The sequence below is a fragment of the Lipophrys pholis genome (assembly GCF_963383615.2).
Source record: "Lipophrys pholis genome assembly, chromosome: 21".
NCBI lineage: Eukaryota > Metazoa > Chordata > Actinopteri > Blenniiformes > Blenniidae > Lipophrys > Lipophrys pholis.
The window spans coordinates 1,584,103-1,602,976 of record NC_137649.1 but is presented as its reverse complement, the minus strand read 5'-3'; the positions used below and the strand labels follow the sequence as shown (position 1 = coordinate 1,602,976).

General features: G+C 46.1%; 2 protein-coding genes across 3 annotated transcripts in view; one reads left to right on the top strand and one right to left on the bottom strand.

Annotated features, from left to right (window-relative positions):
- The window catches only part of tube1 (tubulin, epsilon 1), a 27,119-nt gene extending 14,448 nt beyond the window's left edge, over window positions 1-12,671 (top strand). The window contains exons 6-12 of the mRNA XM_080491165.1: window positions 1,583-1,704; window positions 2,628-2,815; window positions 2,922-3,094; window positions 5,052-5,192; window positions 6,745-6,885; window positions 9,872-10,046; window positions 12,431-12,671. Of these exons, the coding sequence (XP_080347291.1) occupies window positions 1,583-1,704; window positions 2,628-2,815; window positions 2,922-3,094; window positions 5,052-5,192; window positions 6,745-6,885; window positions 9,872-10,046; window positions 12,431-12,580 (1,090 nt within the window). The 3' untranslated portion in view covers window positions 12,581-12,671. The remainder of the gene's footprint in view (window positions 1-1,582; window positions 1,705-2,627; window positions 2,816-2,921; window positions 3,095-5,051; window positions 5,193-6,744; window positions 6,886-9,871; window positions 10,047-12,430) is intronic.
- On the bottom strand, window positions 12,012-18,874 carry ccn6 (cellular communication network factor 6). Of its 2 annotated transcripts, none has more exons than XM_080491167.1 (5): window positions 18,796-18,865; window positions 16,335-16,611; window positions 15,972-16,199; window positions 14,220-14,392; window positions 12,012-13,935 (listed from the first exon to the last, which is right to left on the bottom strand). In XM_080491167.1, exons 1-5 carry the CDS (start codon window positions 18,841-18,843, stop codon window positions 13,654-13,656), a joined length of 1,008 nt encoding a protein of 335 aa, XP_080347293.1. In that variant the 5' UTR covers window positions 18,844-18,865; the 3' UTR covers window positions 12,012-13,653. The 2 variants fall into 2 exon arrangements, with proteins under 2 accessions (XP_080347293.1, XP_080347292.1); XM_080491166.1 differs by having other exon boundaries at window positions 12,013-13,935; window positions 14,220-14,413; window positions 18,796-18,874.

Below are 18,874 nucleotides of genomic sequence, written 5' to 3'. Positions count from 1 at the left end.
TTGCTCTTGTTCTTTATTATTATTAACTGTATTAATCAATTAGATCAATTTTGACGGACTGACCCACCGGTAGCAGCCACACAGAGCAGTGCTCAGGAGGAGCTGGTGGGGGCCCAGGGTCTCGCTCTGGGAGCCACGGTGCTTCTTTTTAGGACTACAACCCTGTTCAGACTATCAGACACAGTCGTGACCCGGCAGCAGGGACATTCAGATCAGAGTCACACCAGCAAACAAGTTTTCATACAATCATACTGAAGTGATAAGCTATGTTCTTTGTGAAGTCCGAGAAGTAACCAACCAATATTTTAAACTGATGCTGACAGAAGATGTCTCAGATGCAAAGTTAACCTTCAAATTAAAACTCTTGGTTTGTCAATTAAACATGCAGTAGATACATTTCAATTTAATTCACAAAAAGTATTTCCAGTGCTTCTTTCTATCTTTCTTTCTCTCTCTGGTTTTGGTATTATTTTGCTGACTAATATTTTATAGGACCCACATCCACTTGTGTGTTCAGCATCTTTATTTATCTTTTGTTAAAATAAAGGATGTGAAACTTTTGGGGGAATTTCAGGAAATATAAATCTTCTTATCTGCAGAAAGTTTTCATTGTGAGCTGCCTTTATTTCTGAGGTGGTCTCACTTCTGCTGGACGACCACAAGAAAGCCGTGGTCCCACTGCAGTCGGTCCCGGGGCGGGTTGGGGGTGGGGGGGGGTACAGTACGGCAAAGACACACCCAGGTCCCCCCACAGACAGTACGGTTAACATGTCGGCGGGGTTGTGAACAATGTGGGGACGTGTTGGGCGTCCAGCGGCAGCCGCCTTCACCCATCTGCAGCTCCGCGGCCGTCCGATTAGAACCTTGAGCCTCCTTTCTCCATGACACCGCTTAAATTTCTCCTTGTGAACATCAGCGTCCTGCTGAATGTCCTCCTGTTACTGAGAGGAGCGTCTGCACCTCGATGGAAGGCCGCGGTGCTGTGGAGCGCCGACGTTTCAATAAACCAGTTAACAAAACAACCAGTGAGCACAAAGCAGCAGATGTAAACAACAAAGGGAGGGTTTATGGCCGATGAAATATTTAAATATTGCAGGCTTGTCCAGAGTAACGATGGTCACTGACCAATCAGCAGACGGCTGAGTTGTCGGTCCTCCTCACAGACCCTTCCTCACTGCTCGGTACCTCAACGGAGCGATGATGGAAAATGGTAGCCGGTGGTGGAGGTTTTTTCTCTGTTTTGACGACATCTTCTTCAGAAGGAGTCTGGTGGGGTATGACATCTGTTTATCAGCCGGTTCAGTAATCACACAGAAATCACAACATTTAGAAATATTTTTAACAGGATCGTGAGAAAACAGGCACAGGAAGAACATGCAGACTGCACACACCAAGATCCCATCAGCAGGTCTGAAGCAGGAACTCATTAGTGAAAACAAAGTGCTGAAATGTCAAAACATTCTTCACTTGTGAACCAAAACAAAATGTAAACACAAAACGTTTGAAGTTTTTTCTTAACGGATTCACACAAGTTTTACCCAGAATTTTCTCTTCCTCTCCCCCTCTTCTTCCTCTTCCTCAGGGCAGTGGGACACCTGACGTATGGTTCGGTCTACCGGGAGCAGATGGTGGAGCAGCTGAGGAGAGCAGCAGAACACTGCGACTGCCTCCAGTGCTTCTTCATCATTCACTCCATGGGAGGAGGTAAAGACTCTGAAATACCCCAAACTGTGGGAAGGAAGTCACAACACCTCTTTTATTTCCTGTCTATTGTCAGAAGTCCTGTTATTTTGAAAATCTCGATTTTCTTTACATTTTTTTGATACCGAGAAGCTGAAACAAGAGAATTTAAATGAGTCATATTATACAGCTTTTCAACACTTTCACATGATCTCCTTGGTCCAAAAATGTTTATTGCCCCAAATCCAGCCATTCCTTGATTTTCCTCATTTGAATATTGGATCATAGGAGCTGCATTCAGAATCTGCTGTGTCTGTGTGAGCTGGAGTGGCTCCGCCCACACATGCCCATCTTGGGAAGAGGAGGAAGTACTTCCTCTCGTGGTGCCATGTGCCAGAGCAGAGCTGCCTAATTGTGGGAGGAGTCAAAGGGAGGGCCTACCTTGATTGGGATTGGCTGAACCCCCGATGACACTATATAGGGTTTGATTTCTGATTGGCTGCTTGGAGCAACACACTTTTTAAAACCTGAGACAAGCCAGGGAGAGAGAGGACAGACTGTCTTCACTTCTGGGACGTCAGTCCAGGTATGGAGACGATTAGTACTGCTGGAGAACCTTTAGGGAGTGAATTTTGGATAATATGATCTCTTAATAAATACAGAAATTTATAAAATAAAATAAAATCCATGTTTTATTATAATATATAAAGAATTTAAAAGAAAATAGAAATAGCCACATATGTGCAGGAGACAGAGATGGAGTGGGAGGAGATGGACTGAAGAGGTTATAGGAGCGTTTTGCTGATCAAGCTTTGATTTGTTTCTTTCTTTCTCTCTTTTTTTCTTCTTTGTTTATTGCTCTTTTTGTCTCTGCTATTATTCTACTCAAGTGCTAAATAAAACTAAAGTATAACAAAATAAGTGGTATTGAGGTGTGCGTGCGTCAGGTACGGGTTCAGGTCTTGGGACCAGAGTGCTTGGACTGCTGGAGGAGGAGTTTCCTGAAGTGTGCCGCATCGTCACCTCCATCTATCCGTCGGCGGAGGACGACGTGGTCACGTCTCCATACAACAGTGTGCTGGCCATGAGGGAGCTCACAGAACACGCTGACTGTGTGCTGCCTGTGGACAACCAGGTGGGGTGGGGGGGGGGGGGGGGGGGGCGGGGTGTGTGTGTGTGTGTGTTTGTTTTCTCTAAATGGAAGCGCCTCTCTTCTGCTCTCCTGGGATGTTTCCCTGCAGTCTTTGCTGGACATTGTGAGCCGGATAAATCTCATGGCTCAGGGTGCGAAGCCCGGACCTGTGATCAGAAGTGACCGCACGCTCATCTCGGGGCTCGGAGGCGTCGCCGGGGCAGAAAAGCCCTTCGATGCCATGAATAACATTGTGGCTAACCTGCTCCTCAATATCACCAGGTACTGTGTGACATCACCGACAGCCCAAAACACTCCCATCCGCCACCAACAGGCACATCTCAAAGACGTTGGGACAGAGCTGTTGTTGCCATGGTCACTCAACTGTAGCATATAAATAAGACCTGGACTACGAGCCCACAGCACCGTCGTCCTGAAACATAAAAACCTTTCCTGAATGGAGCACTTCAGGCTCTTCTGGTGTTCACCACGCCAGTATTAGTCCAACAGGAGTAAAGATTTAAACTGAATTCATATAGAGTTCAGACTCTGATCTGCTGAAGGTTTGCTCACAGGGAAATGGGCTCAAAGTTGATATTTTGCTCATACATGTGGAGTCTCATCTGTCAACGCAGTGCTAAATTAATTTACAGTGCTTATTTTAGAATCATTATACATCTGCTTGTAGATTGGGTCAGCCTTCAGCAGAGAACCTGCTGTTGTTGTGGGCCGAGACCTTCTTCATCTGGCTCCTTGGGACTTTTATTTGTGGACTTTCGTTCATGTTTGTGCAACATCACCTGCCAGCAGGTATGAGTGCAAAGAATTAAATGTATTCACTAAAAGAAACAAAGCAAACCACACAAAGGTCCTAACTTTCTAATACATACATGCCGGGTGTGTATATGTGGGTGTGTGTGAGAGATGGGGATTGAAAATGGCACAAAATGGTGGATGTGATAAATACACATAACTACAAATAGGAACATTTAGCAATGCAATTTAAATTCTGAATTTTATTTTAATTTCACTGGCAGACTTTTATTCCTGATACTAGGAGATCTACCGCATGTTTACTTTCTCCAGAAATTAATCAATTAAATCCAAACAAAGAAAAGACTTTTACTTTCACTGACTGTGAGAAAATCATTGGAAACTGCTCGAAAAAGGTCAAACTAAAAAAAAATAAAGAAGCGAGAGAAAGGAAATGAAAGAAGAGATTAAGAGGGCTAAGAAGAGGGCTTAAGAAAAGCTGAAATGGATTTTAGAAAATGGCTGACATTGATGAAATGAAAGCTAGAATGGCTCAAACAGAAAGGACCGGTCAGACCCAGCGACTTCACACCAGCCAAAACTACATTTCTTTCTTCCCCGTCATTCTTTTATTAATTTCTATTTCCCGTCCACCCGGCACTATGATCATGAATCAAAATGATGTAGTACATATGCCAGGCCTATAGGTGACGCTGTAACTCTGCCACAGGAATACACCACAAAAAGCAAAAGACAGGGAACATGCAAGAGCAGAAATCGACAAATCCAACGTCACACCTGATGAAAGCATCCGTAGCTTCTGCCGCTCCATCTGCAGCGGGTCGTCCGCCATGTTGCTGTTAAGCTACGTCGCGGTTATCGGATGGAGAGGTGGGGCCATGACATCATTGTTTTTCTCAAATGTGCGTCTTGCTCGTCCACACGTCAAAGCAGAGGCGGCGTTTTTAACCAGATTCTTTTCCAGGTCGTCCACCCGGCCGTTTGCTGCGCCGTGTGGATGATCGGCCAGAAACCACTCTGCTGTGTCAACTAAATATGGCCGCAAAGAATTTTAAATGGATAAAATAGCTAAGAATTTAATAAAAGTCCTCTATTCTTGTGTGTAGTAATGAAACTCACTGTGAAGTTTTTATTCCTAACCTTGAGTAAGGTTCTCCTCCTGTTGAAGGTGAAACACATTTTGTGGCTCCAGATGATTTTTATCTTCTGCAAAGTGGTGAAACTGGCCGTTTCAGACCTCCGTGCTACAAGTCATGATGATTGTCTGAACTCCTCACACACACCCAACTGTGGAAAGTCACTTTGTCATACTGAAGGACATGAAACAGAAATCCTGCATCTATGACTGGTGATTGTCTGGAAGTTGATAGAAGTGGTTCCTGGTGATGGAGCAGGAGCCGACTGATTCAGACTGAAGCCTCTTTAAAGCTCCTCCCCGTTTGGTCTCGTGTTCTTCTGTTTGCAGCTCGGCTCGTTTCCAAGGTTCCCTCAACATGGACCTGAACGAGATCGCCATGAACCTGGTGCCGTTCCCCCGCCTGCACTACCTGGTTCCCAGCCTGACGCCGCTCTACTCCCTGGCGGACGTTGGCGTCCCCAGCAGGAGGTTTGTCCACACGATGTCACAGCTGTTAATATCTTACAATGCTGCTGCAATTCAGCTCCTGACTCTCATCTGGGGGTAAAAGAAATCAGTCAACACTGAACATCGTCTTTAAATTGATCTTTGACTTTCTAAAAATCTAAGAATTTCTTCCCTCCGAGACGCTGAAGCAGGAAAACAATGATTATAAAAGACTTGATTTGATATTAATGCAATAAAATATGTAGTATTTTCAAAATCACTGAAGTTTGAAAATGTGTCTTTTAAAAGACGTTTGACAAACTGGATCTTTTATATAAAAACTACTGTTTCACCCTGATACTGTTGTGTGTGTTAGAAATGTAATTATTCAATCATAAAAGATATTATAAAGTGTCTAACTAGAGAACTAACTTAAACTTCCCACTGAGCACAAAGTGGTCCAGAAGACCTCATATTATACTTCCAGAAGACGTCCTCGGAGGGGCCAGAATGAACGTTTGTTAGACGCCTTGTCTAACAAACGTTAATACAACGTTGGACTTTGGCCTTGTGTGGACACGTTGAAAATACGTCTCAAAGGAACGAGGACAGGTCATCAGTCTATCACAGGAGTAATTTAACGTTTCCATTTACAATCACATGAATGTTGGAGGAACCCAGAGGAAACCCTCACCAACACAAGCAAACACGTCCAGCTGGATTTGAACCCAAGACCTTCTTTCTGAGAGGCGAGAGCACTAACCATTGCACCAATGAGACACCTGACAGTGCTGATAAAACCTTGACTCAGGTACATAGTAGTATTAACAAGATGACAGGTTATCAGGGTCCAGTTTCTCCATGGAGACTTGAACAGATCAACACCTCGTGACCAAAACAATAAATGGTCATAACTCAGACATTCTTCATTAAACTTCACATGATGTCTCCTCCTGCCTGCCATGATCTACTTCCTCAATATTCTGATGACAAATCAATAATTCTACAGGCAGTTGGACTGAACAGAAGCTTGTGACCTTTCAACTGATTCTGTCTGTCTTAGATCTAAATCAATTATATAATGTCCACAATTGTTGTGTCATTTGTCAACTCGCTCTGGCCGTTGAATAGACGTCAGATTACTGCCTGGTTAAAAGGTCTATTTTCAACTAGTTCTGGTGTCAAATAGACGTCCAGGACGTCCTGGACGGACAGGCGTGTGTTGGACGTGTTTTTAATGTCTCTGGACGCTGCTTGCTCAGCGGGTTAAACCACAGTTTTGAGAAATATGCAAAACTCAAAAGTCATGAACTGTGTTATAAAGGTTCTGACTCCAGATTGATGGTATTTGGTGAAAAGTGGGTAAAAATGTTATTTTAGTTTCTTACTGAGACAAAAAAATATAAACTTGAATATTTGTTTTTGACTCCAGTTTAATCAGGATACACATTTCCACGGTTCAGTCAACAAACTTAAATAGACGCAGAATGATTAATTGAATAACCGTCTTTGTTAAAGGCCCACTGTTCAGCACCTGCTCTGCTTCATCCTCTCCCCGTGCCCCCCCCCCCCCCAAAAACAACGTGTCCTCCAGACTGGATCAGATGTTCAGTGATGCCTTCAGTAAAGACCACCAGCTGATCCGGGCAGACCCCAAACGCAGCCTGTACCTGGCCTGCGCCCTCATGGTCCGGGGCAACGTGCAGGTGTCCGACCTGCGCAGGAACATCCAGAGGTCACACACACACACACACACACACACACACACACACACACACACACACACACACACACACACACACACACACACACACACACACACACACACACACACACACACACACACACACACACACACACACACACACACACACACACACACACACACACACACACACACACACACACACACACACACACACACACACAAAAAAGCCTGATTCATGTCATGTTGCCAGGAGGGAGGAAAAGGGAGTGCATGTATGAAAAGGAGGATAAGCAGGTTGACACACCAGCAGACTTGTGAAGGCACATTCAACCAACAAACGTGTCGCGGCAGCAGGTTTTGCCACGAGTTACGAGAGCAATTTTCTTTTGTAACGTCAATTAAAAGTAATGTGATTCATAGGGGAGTTGCAGAAGAAGAAGTCACAGTTGGAGCGAACATGGCTGATCTAATGGTAAAGAAACTGCTCAGAGCTGCACAGGAAATAGAGCTTTCCTGTGAATGCCTACATGTAACATCAGTATTTGTTGATCACATCCAAATGGGATTTTTCCGTGTCATTTGCACAGTTTGATCTGTCCAAGGAAGTTGTTCTAAACATCTTAGAGAAAAGTCCTCAGATCTTCTGTTGGAGCCACAATATCTTCTCCACCTTCTAGTCCTGGTATTCTGATTTAAAGACGACAGATCAGAGCAGAAAAACATTTTCTCGAGGTTCTGACCACAACATTTCATGTTACATCTATTGAGACAAACAATGGACGCTTCACTGCAGGAACATATGAAGATTTAATATATTTATATCCTCCTGCCTCTTCTCTTCTCGAGCTGTGGAAGTACTCTCCATCCTTTCTTCCTCCAACACGCAGCATCAACAGCACAGAGGCCATCCTAACGCCTCAGCAGTAGCACAGCAGATTATCAGAGACCTGGTGATTTCAGAAAGTTTCGCTTCAGGCCGCAGTGTGTTTGCCTTGATTTTGAAAACCGTCTTTGTTGATGTAATCGAATTTTCTATTGCTCCTGCGTTTTCACATAAAATTGTTTCAGCCTCCATGAAGCTCCCATGCTCCTCATTAGAGGGCTTCAACATATCTTTTTTACAGGCGTCATCGCCTGGTATTCATCCTCTATCCAGTTCAGGGTCGGCGATCCCAGCTGGGGGCAGGATTCACCTGGACAGTCGCCAGTCTGTCACAGGGCAAACACGTATAGACAAACAACCACTCACACTCACACCTCGGGGCAATACAGCATCACCAACTCACCTCACATGCATGTTTCTGTGGGAGGAAGCCGGAGTATTCAGAGTAAACCCACGCACAGGGGGAGAACATGCAAACTCCACACAGAAGGGCCCCGGGTCAGACTTGAATCCACGACCTTCTCACTGTGAGGCGAGAGCACTAATCACTGCACCCCCTCCAGTCGTTCTTAAATTGTCTTTAAATCAGTTCTTAGGATTTATCAGGGAAAGAAATCTAACGTAGAGCTCATTCTGACCCTTTTTCATCCTGCAACTCCCTCTTGTGAGAGCACATGCAAGATTTTGACTGGTACGGCGCACATTGATTGGAACCGTCAATCATGGCGATCGCATGGCGATAGCGTAGCGATAGCAAAGCGATAGCAAAGCAATTCTTTGCTGACACAAAAAATAAAAAGACAAAAACGATTGTGGAGCCATCTCCAAGCATCCACACCACAGAGCAATGCACCCCGGAGATTTAAAATTAAATACAGCAGTACTAGTAGTAGTAGTAGTAGTAGTAGTAGTCGCTGTAGCAGCAGTAGCAGTCGCAGTAGCAGTAGTCGCATTAGCAGTAGCAGCAGTAGTAGCCATAGTCGCAGTAGTAGCAGCAGCAGTAGCAGCAGCATTAGTAGTCGTAGTAGCAGCAGTAGTAGCAGCAGCAGTAGTAGTAGTAGTAGTAGTAGTAGTAGTACTAGTAGCAGCAGTAGTAGTAGTAGCAGCAGTAGTAGTAGTAGTAGTAGTACTACTAGTAGCAGCAGTAGTAGTAGTCGCTGTAGCAGCAGTAGCAGTCGCAGTAGCAGTAGTCGCATTAGCAGTAGCAGCAGTAGTAGCCATAGTAGCAGTAGTAGTCGCAGTAGTAGCAGCAGCAGTAGCAGTCGTAGTAGCAGCAGTAGTAGCAGCAGTAGTAGTAGTAGTAGTAGTACTAGTAGCAGCAGTAGTAGTAGTAGCAGCAGCAGTAGTACTAGTAGTAGTAGCAGCAGTAGCAGCAGCAGTAGTATCAGCAGTAGCAGCAGCAGTAGTATCAGCAGTAGCAGTAGTAGTAGTAGCAGCAGCAGCAGCAGTAGTAGCAGTAGTAGCAGCAGTAGTAGTAGCAGTAGTATCAGCAGTAGCAGCAGCAGTAGTATCAGCAGTAGCAGTAGTAGTAGCAGCAGCAGCAGCAGCAGCAGTAGTAGCAGTAGTAGTAGTAGTAGTATCAGCAGTAGCAGTAAGCCTCCGTTGGACAGTGTCCACCATGGACGATGAGCCCTAGTTGACATCTGGTTCCGCGGCTGGAACCACTGTGACTGCTGAGGCGATCCGGGAGCCACAGACTGTGTCTGCAGGTGTAAACTGCTTCTGTCTGGCTCTCTTCACCTCCTTCAGCTGTTTCTTGAGCACAGTGGTCGTCTGCTATGGTCAGGCCCAGCTCTCGGTGTCTAGAGCTTTCATTTCACGCTTACAGACATACTCACTGCTAAATCTAAAGGTTATGACGTTAACCTCCTGTGTTCATGGCAACACAGGAGCACAATCAAAACCTCCTGGTTTGAACGAAGAGCCCAAACAAAACTCTCAGTCACTTTTAAACTCCAGATTTTCAGGAAAGTTTCAACCTAAGTCCAGCACTAATATACATGTTTTAACACAATGGCGTGATTTCCAGGTGACGGCTCCTTTAAATAGTGTTAAAAAGTGCAGCATCATGTTTTCTTAAAGCTCCGGATCCTCCAGGTCTGGTGTGCTGAAGTTCCTCCTCTGTCCCAGGCTGAAGCCGTCGCTGTCCTTTGTGTCGTGGAACCAGGAGGGCTGGAAGACGGGCCTGTGCTCGGTTCCCCCGGCGGGGCACTCCCACTCCCTGTTGGCTCTGGCCAACAGCACGTGTGTGAAGCCCACCTTCATGGAGCTGAGGGAGCGCTTCTGCAGACTCTACAGGAGGAAGGTGAACTCACTCTCATCTCCTCATCCACCTCGGCGCTCTGTGTGCTGCTCCTGCTCTCAGGATCTCAGAAGAAGAAGCTTCCTAGAACCTGAACCACTGCTTCACATTACAGAACCACAGAACTCACTGAAGAGTGTTGTTACCCTTCCTGTAGTTTTTCTCTACACTGAGGCTGAACTCCCTGGATTTACCTCAAATCATATTCAGAGTATGTCAGCGTCATCCATCAAACCAAAACAGGCCATCAGGAGGGAACAGGATAACGATAGAGGTCGGGTCCAGAACAAGACGAGCTGACACCGACACCAGAACGAGAGGAGTTTAAATACACTGGAAAGGCGAGGTCACAGGTGAAACTCATTACACCGATTGGAGCACATAGACGAGTCGGGACTCCTGGTGTGTCTTAAGCCCCGTTTCCACCGAGTGGTATGGTCCGGTATGGTTCGGGTTTCCACCACACACAAAGTGCAGGAATGGAGTGGTATGGTCCGGTATGGTTCGGGTTTCCACCACACACAAAGTGCAGGAATGGAGTGGTATGGTCCGGTATGGTTCGGGTTTCCACCGCACACAAAGTGCAGGAATGGAGTGGTATGGTCCGGTACGGTTCAGGTTTCCACCGCAAGAATCTGGGATTTTCTGGCAGTAACCTCTCTGAAGGTGGAGGCTTTTCCGTCGCCCTTCCGTTGAGGTACTCAGGACAACAGAACGGGTCTGATGTTGAGGAGCCGTCTGCTGATTGGTCAGAGATTTTACACGCCCTCAGTATTTTAATATGTGGCTGTATGAATCCTCTGTTGTCTTTCATGTTGGTCCCTAAAGAGCAGAGCGAGGCAGGACGGAGAGCGGGACTCTGGAGCAGACGCTGCGGCCGGAACCGATGCTCCAGAGTCCACTCGTCACGTCACTGGCCGGTGCTCCCTGATGCAACCCAACGATTGGACTCGGACTGCGTCCACACACGGTGCTCCGGGACGGCGGCGCTGCTCCGGGCCCCGGGCCGGTTCTGTCCTCACATGGCGTCCGTGATCTCTGCTCCAACGTGGAAGTTGAGGCTGTCACATCCGGCGGCGCGACACTGGAGCCGACCGTCTTTGTGACACCGGAGTGACTCCGATGTCACTTCACCGGGCGGCGTTCTCTCTCTCAGAACCAACACGGAAGTTACAGCTGCAGCTCGGTGGCTGCAAAGAAAAGTTAACAAAACAACTAGTGCAAAGTGCAGGATGTAAACAACAACAACAACAACAGAGGATTCATGAGGTCCAGATCTGCTGCCCGGCTGAGATTACTGTTGCAACGTCACAGCTCTGCGGAGCTCTTAGCCCCGCCCACATTTGAACCCACTTCCTGTGGAGGAAACGCAGCAGATTGGCTCTGGTTACGCTTTGCCTTGCTGCTCCATACCGCTCCGTCCCATCCCTGCACTCTGGGGGGGGGGCTTTAGTGACGTCTGTGTTTTCGTACTTCCTGTTTTTTTTTTTTGTACTTTTTATATTTTGTGTGTGGTCTCTGTCTCATGTCACTTGTCCTTCCTGTGTGTCCTTGTGTCTTAATGCCCAGTGTCCCCATGTATCTGGTCCCCACGTCCTCAGTCTTACCTACCATCTCAACTTTTGTGTTTTGGACCCTCAGTTTGTTTTCGGTCTTGTGCTTGGACCAGCCACTGGACATCCTGTGAGAAATAAGAGCAGGTGAACCCGCGACCCGCTCTGGGGGGTAACGTCAGGGGAATGAAGTCCGATACAGATGAGCATCCAAAACAGGATTAAATAATAAAAAATTCTGTAGAAATCTAATAAAAAGACATTCTTTGACTCGGTCAGTGTTAAACTTCCTACGCGATTTAAAGTGGTGCTTTTAATTTGGTGAAAGACAATGTGAATGCCTTTCTTCATTGTTTTGTTTTATTTTATAACTTGTAGCAAATCGCAACATATAAAAAATCAAACTGAACCAGATCAAAGGACCAAAATGTTTATTGACTCTGTCCACTTTACATTTTCTCAATTGTCAGAACATTTTAATAATAAAGATGAAGGAAATGAAACACAATCATGCAAAATTACAATTTATTGACAGTGAATGAACTTTGTCAGTTTCATTATTTCCAGTTTCTGAAGTTTTGTCACTTCAGTTTTACATTTTGTACTTTTATAAAAGTCTTTCAATCCTGAGCAACGTTTTTAAAACCTTTCAGAAAAATCCTGATCAAAAGAAATGATTGTATTTAAACACACATTCTTAGACCTGAATTTATTATTACTTAAATAAAACAACCTCCATTTCTAAACTACGTGTAAGTTTCAGGATTCATCTGGTATTCTGAATTAAAAGCTTCATGAAGAAACTAAAGGTTTTTGTTTTCTGTGCTTGTGAAGGCCCACGTCCATCACTACCTGCAGGTGGAGGGGATGGAGCAGAGCGTCTTCCTGGAGGCGGCGGCTTCCCTCGACTCCCTGATAGAAGAGTACCACCAGCTGGACGCCACAAAGATGGCCGACGCTGCCAGACTCCACATCGCCACGTGAAGCTCTGCAGCAGCCTTCCTGACCTCTGTGGGTAATTTATAACCCTGATATCCAATTAATGTGAAAAATAAAGCTGAAGAAGATGAACTTTCTCTTGTTTATTTATTTTAAAGCTCCCTGGCTGCAGCAATGTGTAAAAACCTCTATTCCCTGGAAATAAAGACACAAATAAGACCTGAAAGGTGGATAAGGAGAAAATTGCTCTCCATCAGAGATGGAGGGCCACAAAACATGGACGACATAATACTGAAAACTACAGCTCTCATTTCCTCCTGAAAACATTTACACTTGTTAAAGAGAAATGTAACTGATTTAAGTTTCAATGTTGTTGACGTTTTTCTTTGCATCACAATTTGTGGACAATATCTTGACGGCCACCGAGACGATGGGTCAGGGAGGCATTCCGCCCCCGAACCACCAGTTCCCCATGTCTGCTCTAGATCGAGGTAAAACCTCCAAAACACTTATAGAGGGACAGAAAAAGGGTGGAAACATTGCACTGGTAAGACCTCCTAAAGCTGGAATTAATAATAAAAAAAGTACCGTTAATTGAAGTAAAACACTGAAAAAAGCCTCTAAAACACCTCCAGGAGATCGTTTGGTTCTTGTTTTGAAGAGAGGGAGAAGCCGATGTGTTGAAGCTTCCTGCCCATATTGTCAGTTATTGCACATCTCTGTCCTGTGGATGACTTTTATGAAAGCTGCTTTTAATGATCTGGAGCCTCGGTCCCGGAGCCTCGGTCCCAGAGAGCCTCGGTCCCGGAGCCTCGGTCCCAGAGCCTCGGTCCCGGAGCCTCGGTCCCGGAGCCTCGGTCCCAGAGAGCCTCGGTCCCGGAGCCTCGGTCCCGGAGCCTCGGTCCCAGAGAGCCTCGGTCCCGGAGCCTCGGTCCCAGAGCCTTGGTCCCGGAGCCTCGGTCCCGGAGCCTCGGTCCCGGAGCCTCGGTCCTGGAGCCTCGGTCCCAGAGAGCCTCGGTCCTGGAGCCTCGGTCCCAGAGCCTCGGTCCCAGAGAGCCTCGGTCCCAGAGAGCCTCGGTCCCGGAGCCTCGGTCCCAGAGCCTCGGTCCCGGAGCCCCTCAAAGCAGACGCAGGTCGGAGAACATGTCTCCCGGCTTGCTGCACTTCCTCTGACACACACAGGAAGTGATCCACTGCATCTTCCACTGCGTGCTGGAGCCTCCCCTGCAGGTGAAGCTCACCTTGATGATGTGGGACTTGTTGGGCGTGCAGCAGCGTTTGTCCGTGCACACGCCGCAGTACGTGGGTTTGAACTTCTTGGTGCTGGTGCAGCCCGACAGCGTCAGCTTCTCAGCTTTCTTGGCCTGAAACGTGGGCCGACAGGTCTTCCCCTTCGGCAGCTGCAGGAGGAAACAGTGACGTTCCCTTCAGCTTAGCTATGGGTCATGTGACACGTCAGCACAAACAGAGTTCTAGTCTCATTTTAATCTCATTCAGAAGTTATTTTTAACTTTAAACTTAAAATTTGATCGGACTCTGTCAGTGTTCTTTGTCTGTTGATTTGAATCTACCCAACACACACCAAGCAGCTCTCTTGATTGTGTCTGGTGTTTCGATGTTCAGGTTGGTTTTTCTAAGAAAGTTATGTTGTTCCAAATTAAAATTCAGTGGTCTCCATGGTTACCTTGATGCTCCTCATCACGCTCTTGTCGCAGGGTCTCAGGAGGCACAGGCGGCGGTCCTTCCTCATCTCACACTTGCCATTGTCGTTGTTGACGCGCACGGAGATGCCGAGTCCGCAGGTCCTGGAGCACGGGCTCCACGGAGTCGTCTGCACCAGGCAGTTCTTCTTCCAGGCTAAAGGAGGATCCCTGTAAGCTTTCAGTGTTACAGTTAAAGGGCACTGTGTCAACAACACGCCGCACAAAGCAGCTGCCTGCGTTACCAGCTGCTCGCAGGACACGTCTCAAGAGTCTGCAGGTTTCCTCTCAGCTGGAAAAGGACGTTATAAAAATAGCCTTTGAATTTAGACTCTGTGTGTTGACATTAATTCTGTGGTTTTCAGTAGAAAAACAATGCGATTAATCACAATTAATCACAGAAAAAGGTGCAATTAATTAGTTGGTTTTTTTAATCAATTGACAGCACTAAAGATAACACGTGGGAACGAGATAATAAGTCGTTCCCTGAAGTTAATAATCCGAGATAATTTAATCTGTGATGGTGGAGCGTTGCTCTGGAGCTGCAGAGCTCCAGTGCTGTCCTGTCAGCTGGTCGGATAAAATCTAGAAGAAGTTTTTCATTGTTGTTCTTTTCAGGCTTTTCATGGTGACATCATTGTGACTAAGTTCACCTCCAGGTCTTGTTCCACGTTCTGAGTGCAGGCTGAGGTCTGCATGAGGCTGTGTTCTGCTCCGCTAAGCCCCAATATGATCTTCTACCCACAGAACTTCTTTCTAATGAAGCCAGACTTCTGGTTCCTCAGGAACGACTAAACAAACTACAAACTACTGGAAATGAAAGTTGGAGTTTTTAGAGCTAAAATGAGCCTTTTAATGGCTTCATGTGAAAGAGAACTTTAATCAGAGTGTTTACCTAGGTTACCATGGAAACGGCTGTAGAGCAGCGTTCTATCATTCTACACCTCCGTTCCTCCATGTTGAAGCTTTTGATTCAGACACGTCCAGAAATAAAGTGAAAGGAGCAGAAAGTCACTATGGAATGTTGGAATGGTGGAAAATCAGACCCAAACTCAATCACGCTTATTATTATTATAAGTAGTAGTAGTAGTAGTAGTAGTATTATTGTTATTATTTTTCTCTCCGGGGCTCTGGACTAAAACAAGATGGAGATCAGTGACGTATCAGCTTTTGGAGTGACGCCATGACTCACTGGCTCCGTTAACGGTGGAAAAAGAACCGGTTCTTTGGCGGTGCTCATTTAAGAACTAGAACCTGGTTCTTGTTGGTGGAAAAGCCCTATAAGAGAACTCTGATGACCACTAGGAGAACCATCATAAGAACCATGATGGAAGCCAATGTGAGAACCTCTGTGACGTGAGACAGAGTAATAAGTGAGCAGTTTGCTCTGGACTGATTGTTGACGTTCTAAATACTGAAGGGTTTCTTCTCTCTGAGATTCTGAAGCAGGAAATTGGTTCTGAAGCTTCGACTTGATTCTAATGTGAATGAACGTTCTGATTTAATTTAAACTTTAACAGTTTTTATATTCTGATACTTTCTCTTGCAAAAGTACAGTAAGTCTCTAACAGGTCGTTCAGCAAACTGAATATTGTTATAAAAACATCCATTTCATCCAGATCCTTTACAAATGATGGTTTGATGTCCAGAAGCATCAATGAGGTGTTTTTTTCATGATTAATCTTGACACTGCCACTCTTTGTCAGTCCTTTTCTGACAGTGTCACCTTAACACACCTGACATGTAGCTGGTGTCCTGGTGGTGCTTGCTGGAGGCCAGCAGGCCTGCTGGCTTGTTGCCCCTCAGGGGGGCAGGGCCCAGCAGCCCCGCTGGCTTCTGGATGAAGGCCGGCGTGCAGCCGATGGCTCCGGCGATGCACGTGCACTTATAGAGGGGGGAGGTCTGGAAGGCCTCGCCGTTCTCATAGTGGACCCCGTTCAGGTCGCAGCCCACCGCCATCATGTCTGCAGAGGGGAGACGGGGTCAGGGTCCCCAGGCAAGGAGTCGTTTGACAGTTTTAGGAGTTAAAGAAGTTGTGGTGGTGAAATGTTTTGCTGGCATGAAGGAACAGGAAGCAGCCGTGAGGCAGGCGGACTCACAAGCACACACTCCGACCTCGTACCGCGGCTGGTCGGAGGAGAAGTCACAGTACATGCCCTTGTGCGGGTCGCACACGTCCCTCTCGTTGCACGGCTGTCCGATCTGCCGGGCGCAGCTCTTGCAGCAGCCGCAGCCGTCCAGCACCGAGCTGACTCCCGGGGCGCAGTAGGGTCTCTGGGGGCATTTGCAGGGCCACTGGCAGAACTGCCGCCTCTCAGACACCGCCCTGCCACTCTGAGGGGTCAACTGCCCATTATTCTGAGCCCTGCAGAGACACTGGGGGGGGGGGGGGGGGGGGGGCTGGGCTGTAACTCACTGTAACTAACTCACTGTAACTGCAGCACACAACACTGTCCTCCTGATGTTTTGCAGCTTTTATTTATTTACATTTGTCTTAAAAGCGACACTGACACTGCAGGCATGGTGTCAGCTAGTGGAGGGTCTGTAATTTGACACCAGTCTCATCTTCTGGCTTACTGTGCCTGAAGTAAATAATGTTATTAAAAGACATTTAAAGAGGAGTTATGTTAAATAAACACAGATATCTAACATTTCTATATAATAGAATCTGTTGAAGACGATTCAAAAGGGCAAAGTCCAACAGATTTGGACATTTCTGGTGAACATTCCGTTTTTAAATTGGATGGATTCATCAATGAATTTCTGTAAAATCTCTTACACTGAATAGAGTAACACTGTATTATGGTTTGCTCCAAACTGGACCTGCTAGAATCATGAGCTGTGATTTCTTTAACTCTATAATTCACCACATTGCTCTGAAAGTTCTGATGAAGAAATTTTACTATCCAAACTAAAGGTAATTAAAAAAAATACTAAATTTGTGAGAGTGTAGCTTTCAAACACGTCTTAGCCCCACAGTAACTAAATACTCTGTAAATACAGTAAATACAGTAAATACAGTAATAATGAATGGATTCAGAGCTATAAAGTTTTACTTTGTAGAAGCGCAGAGGTTACTACATGTTGTCAGGAGGTTCAGTCGTACGGCTCAGAGGCCAAGCGGTCCAGTCCGGCTCCGGGGAGGACCTCCATTACTACATCTATTTAATATCAGTCCCTTGTTGGTCCCCAGAGGAGGACTCTCTTCACCGGACTGACCGATCAGCAGCAGCCGGCTCTGGCAGGAAGGACTGAAGATGGTTTGTTTGCTGCTCCCACCCAACATGCACTGCACACAACCTGCCTTTCACATAGACAATGAATAGGAAGCGGGGAACAGACGGAGCCTGTGGCTGCGTACGGTGTCGGCGTGGACTCCAAACAAACATGGCAGCAGCAGATGACTAACAGCCACGTCTGCCCCGGCTGAACGGGTTTGTTCAACCACAGGAGGCTTTGGGAATGTTTAGAGATCTCAGCTTCCATCTGAGGAAGGAGATGTGATGATGATCTCAAGCTGCACTGGTGGTGATGATGATGATGATGATGATGATGATGATGAATGTATTTGAAGAAAATAATTTACTTTATTTATGAAGACATTTTCAGGTCCACTGTGCAGTATTTTTGGTTTGCTATGAAACAACCTCAACATTAAGCAGAACTTTGTTTATAAGGAAAGATCATAGTGAGAAAATGTGTTTTTTTCAACTTTTCTTGAAAAATGTAAGTAAAATAATAATCATCCACTTTTTTTTTAAATTCATTTCATTCAAAATTAATAATTAAAAAAACACTCCTGGTAAGGAAACGTCTAATCCGACAGTCTGAATGAAAAGGAGCAGAAGAGAAGATGAGTCTTATCATATCTGCCCCTTTGTGACCTCACAACCACTGTTCATCCAGTTCTCTTAAAAATCAGTGTTTGTCTGGAGAACCCAAATCAGGATTGGAATCAGATTGTGGTTTGAGTGTCTGAAGTTCCATTTTCATTCTCTGGCCTCTGGAAATGCGTTTAACAGTGAGATCCTCAGCCTAAAAGCTTTATGTGACAGTTTTATGGTGAGAAGTGTCTCTGGGATCCTCCAGTGTCCCGGCCTGTCCTCACGGCCGTGCTTTCCTTTGGTTTTCTATTTGCTCTGGTGAAACCCGCTCACGGCTCCTCTGGAGCTCCAGATCTCTGCTCGGAGCCTCTGGAGGTCACACAGTGTTATTCCAAAAATCTGAAGCCTGTCTGCCAGATTGACTGAATGAGCTCAATTCACGGTGTGAAAACGGCTCGGCGGGTCTTTAAGACAGAGACGCCAGAGTCCAGTCTGCATCTACCAGCTCTAAACTCTGAGGAGGAACCCGACTCCAGAACACTCTGTATGCAAATCAGGAAAACATTAAACGTTACAGCCAGAGAAAGACAGTCATCTCCAGCTGTGTGTGTGTGTGTGTGTGTGTGTGTGTGTGTGTGTGTGTGTGTGTGTGTGTGTGTGTGTGTGTGTGTGTGTGTGTGTGTGTGTGTGTGTGTGTGTGTGTGTGTGTGTGTGTGTGTGTGTGTGTGTGTCTGACCTGTTGAGCGAGGATGAGCAGCAGTGAAGGACAGAGCAGCGAGAGCATCTTCCCAGGCTGGAGGCTTGTCTGAGCTGCA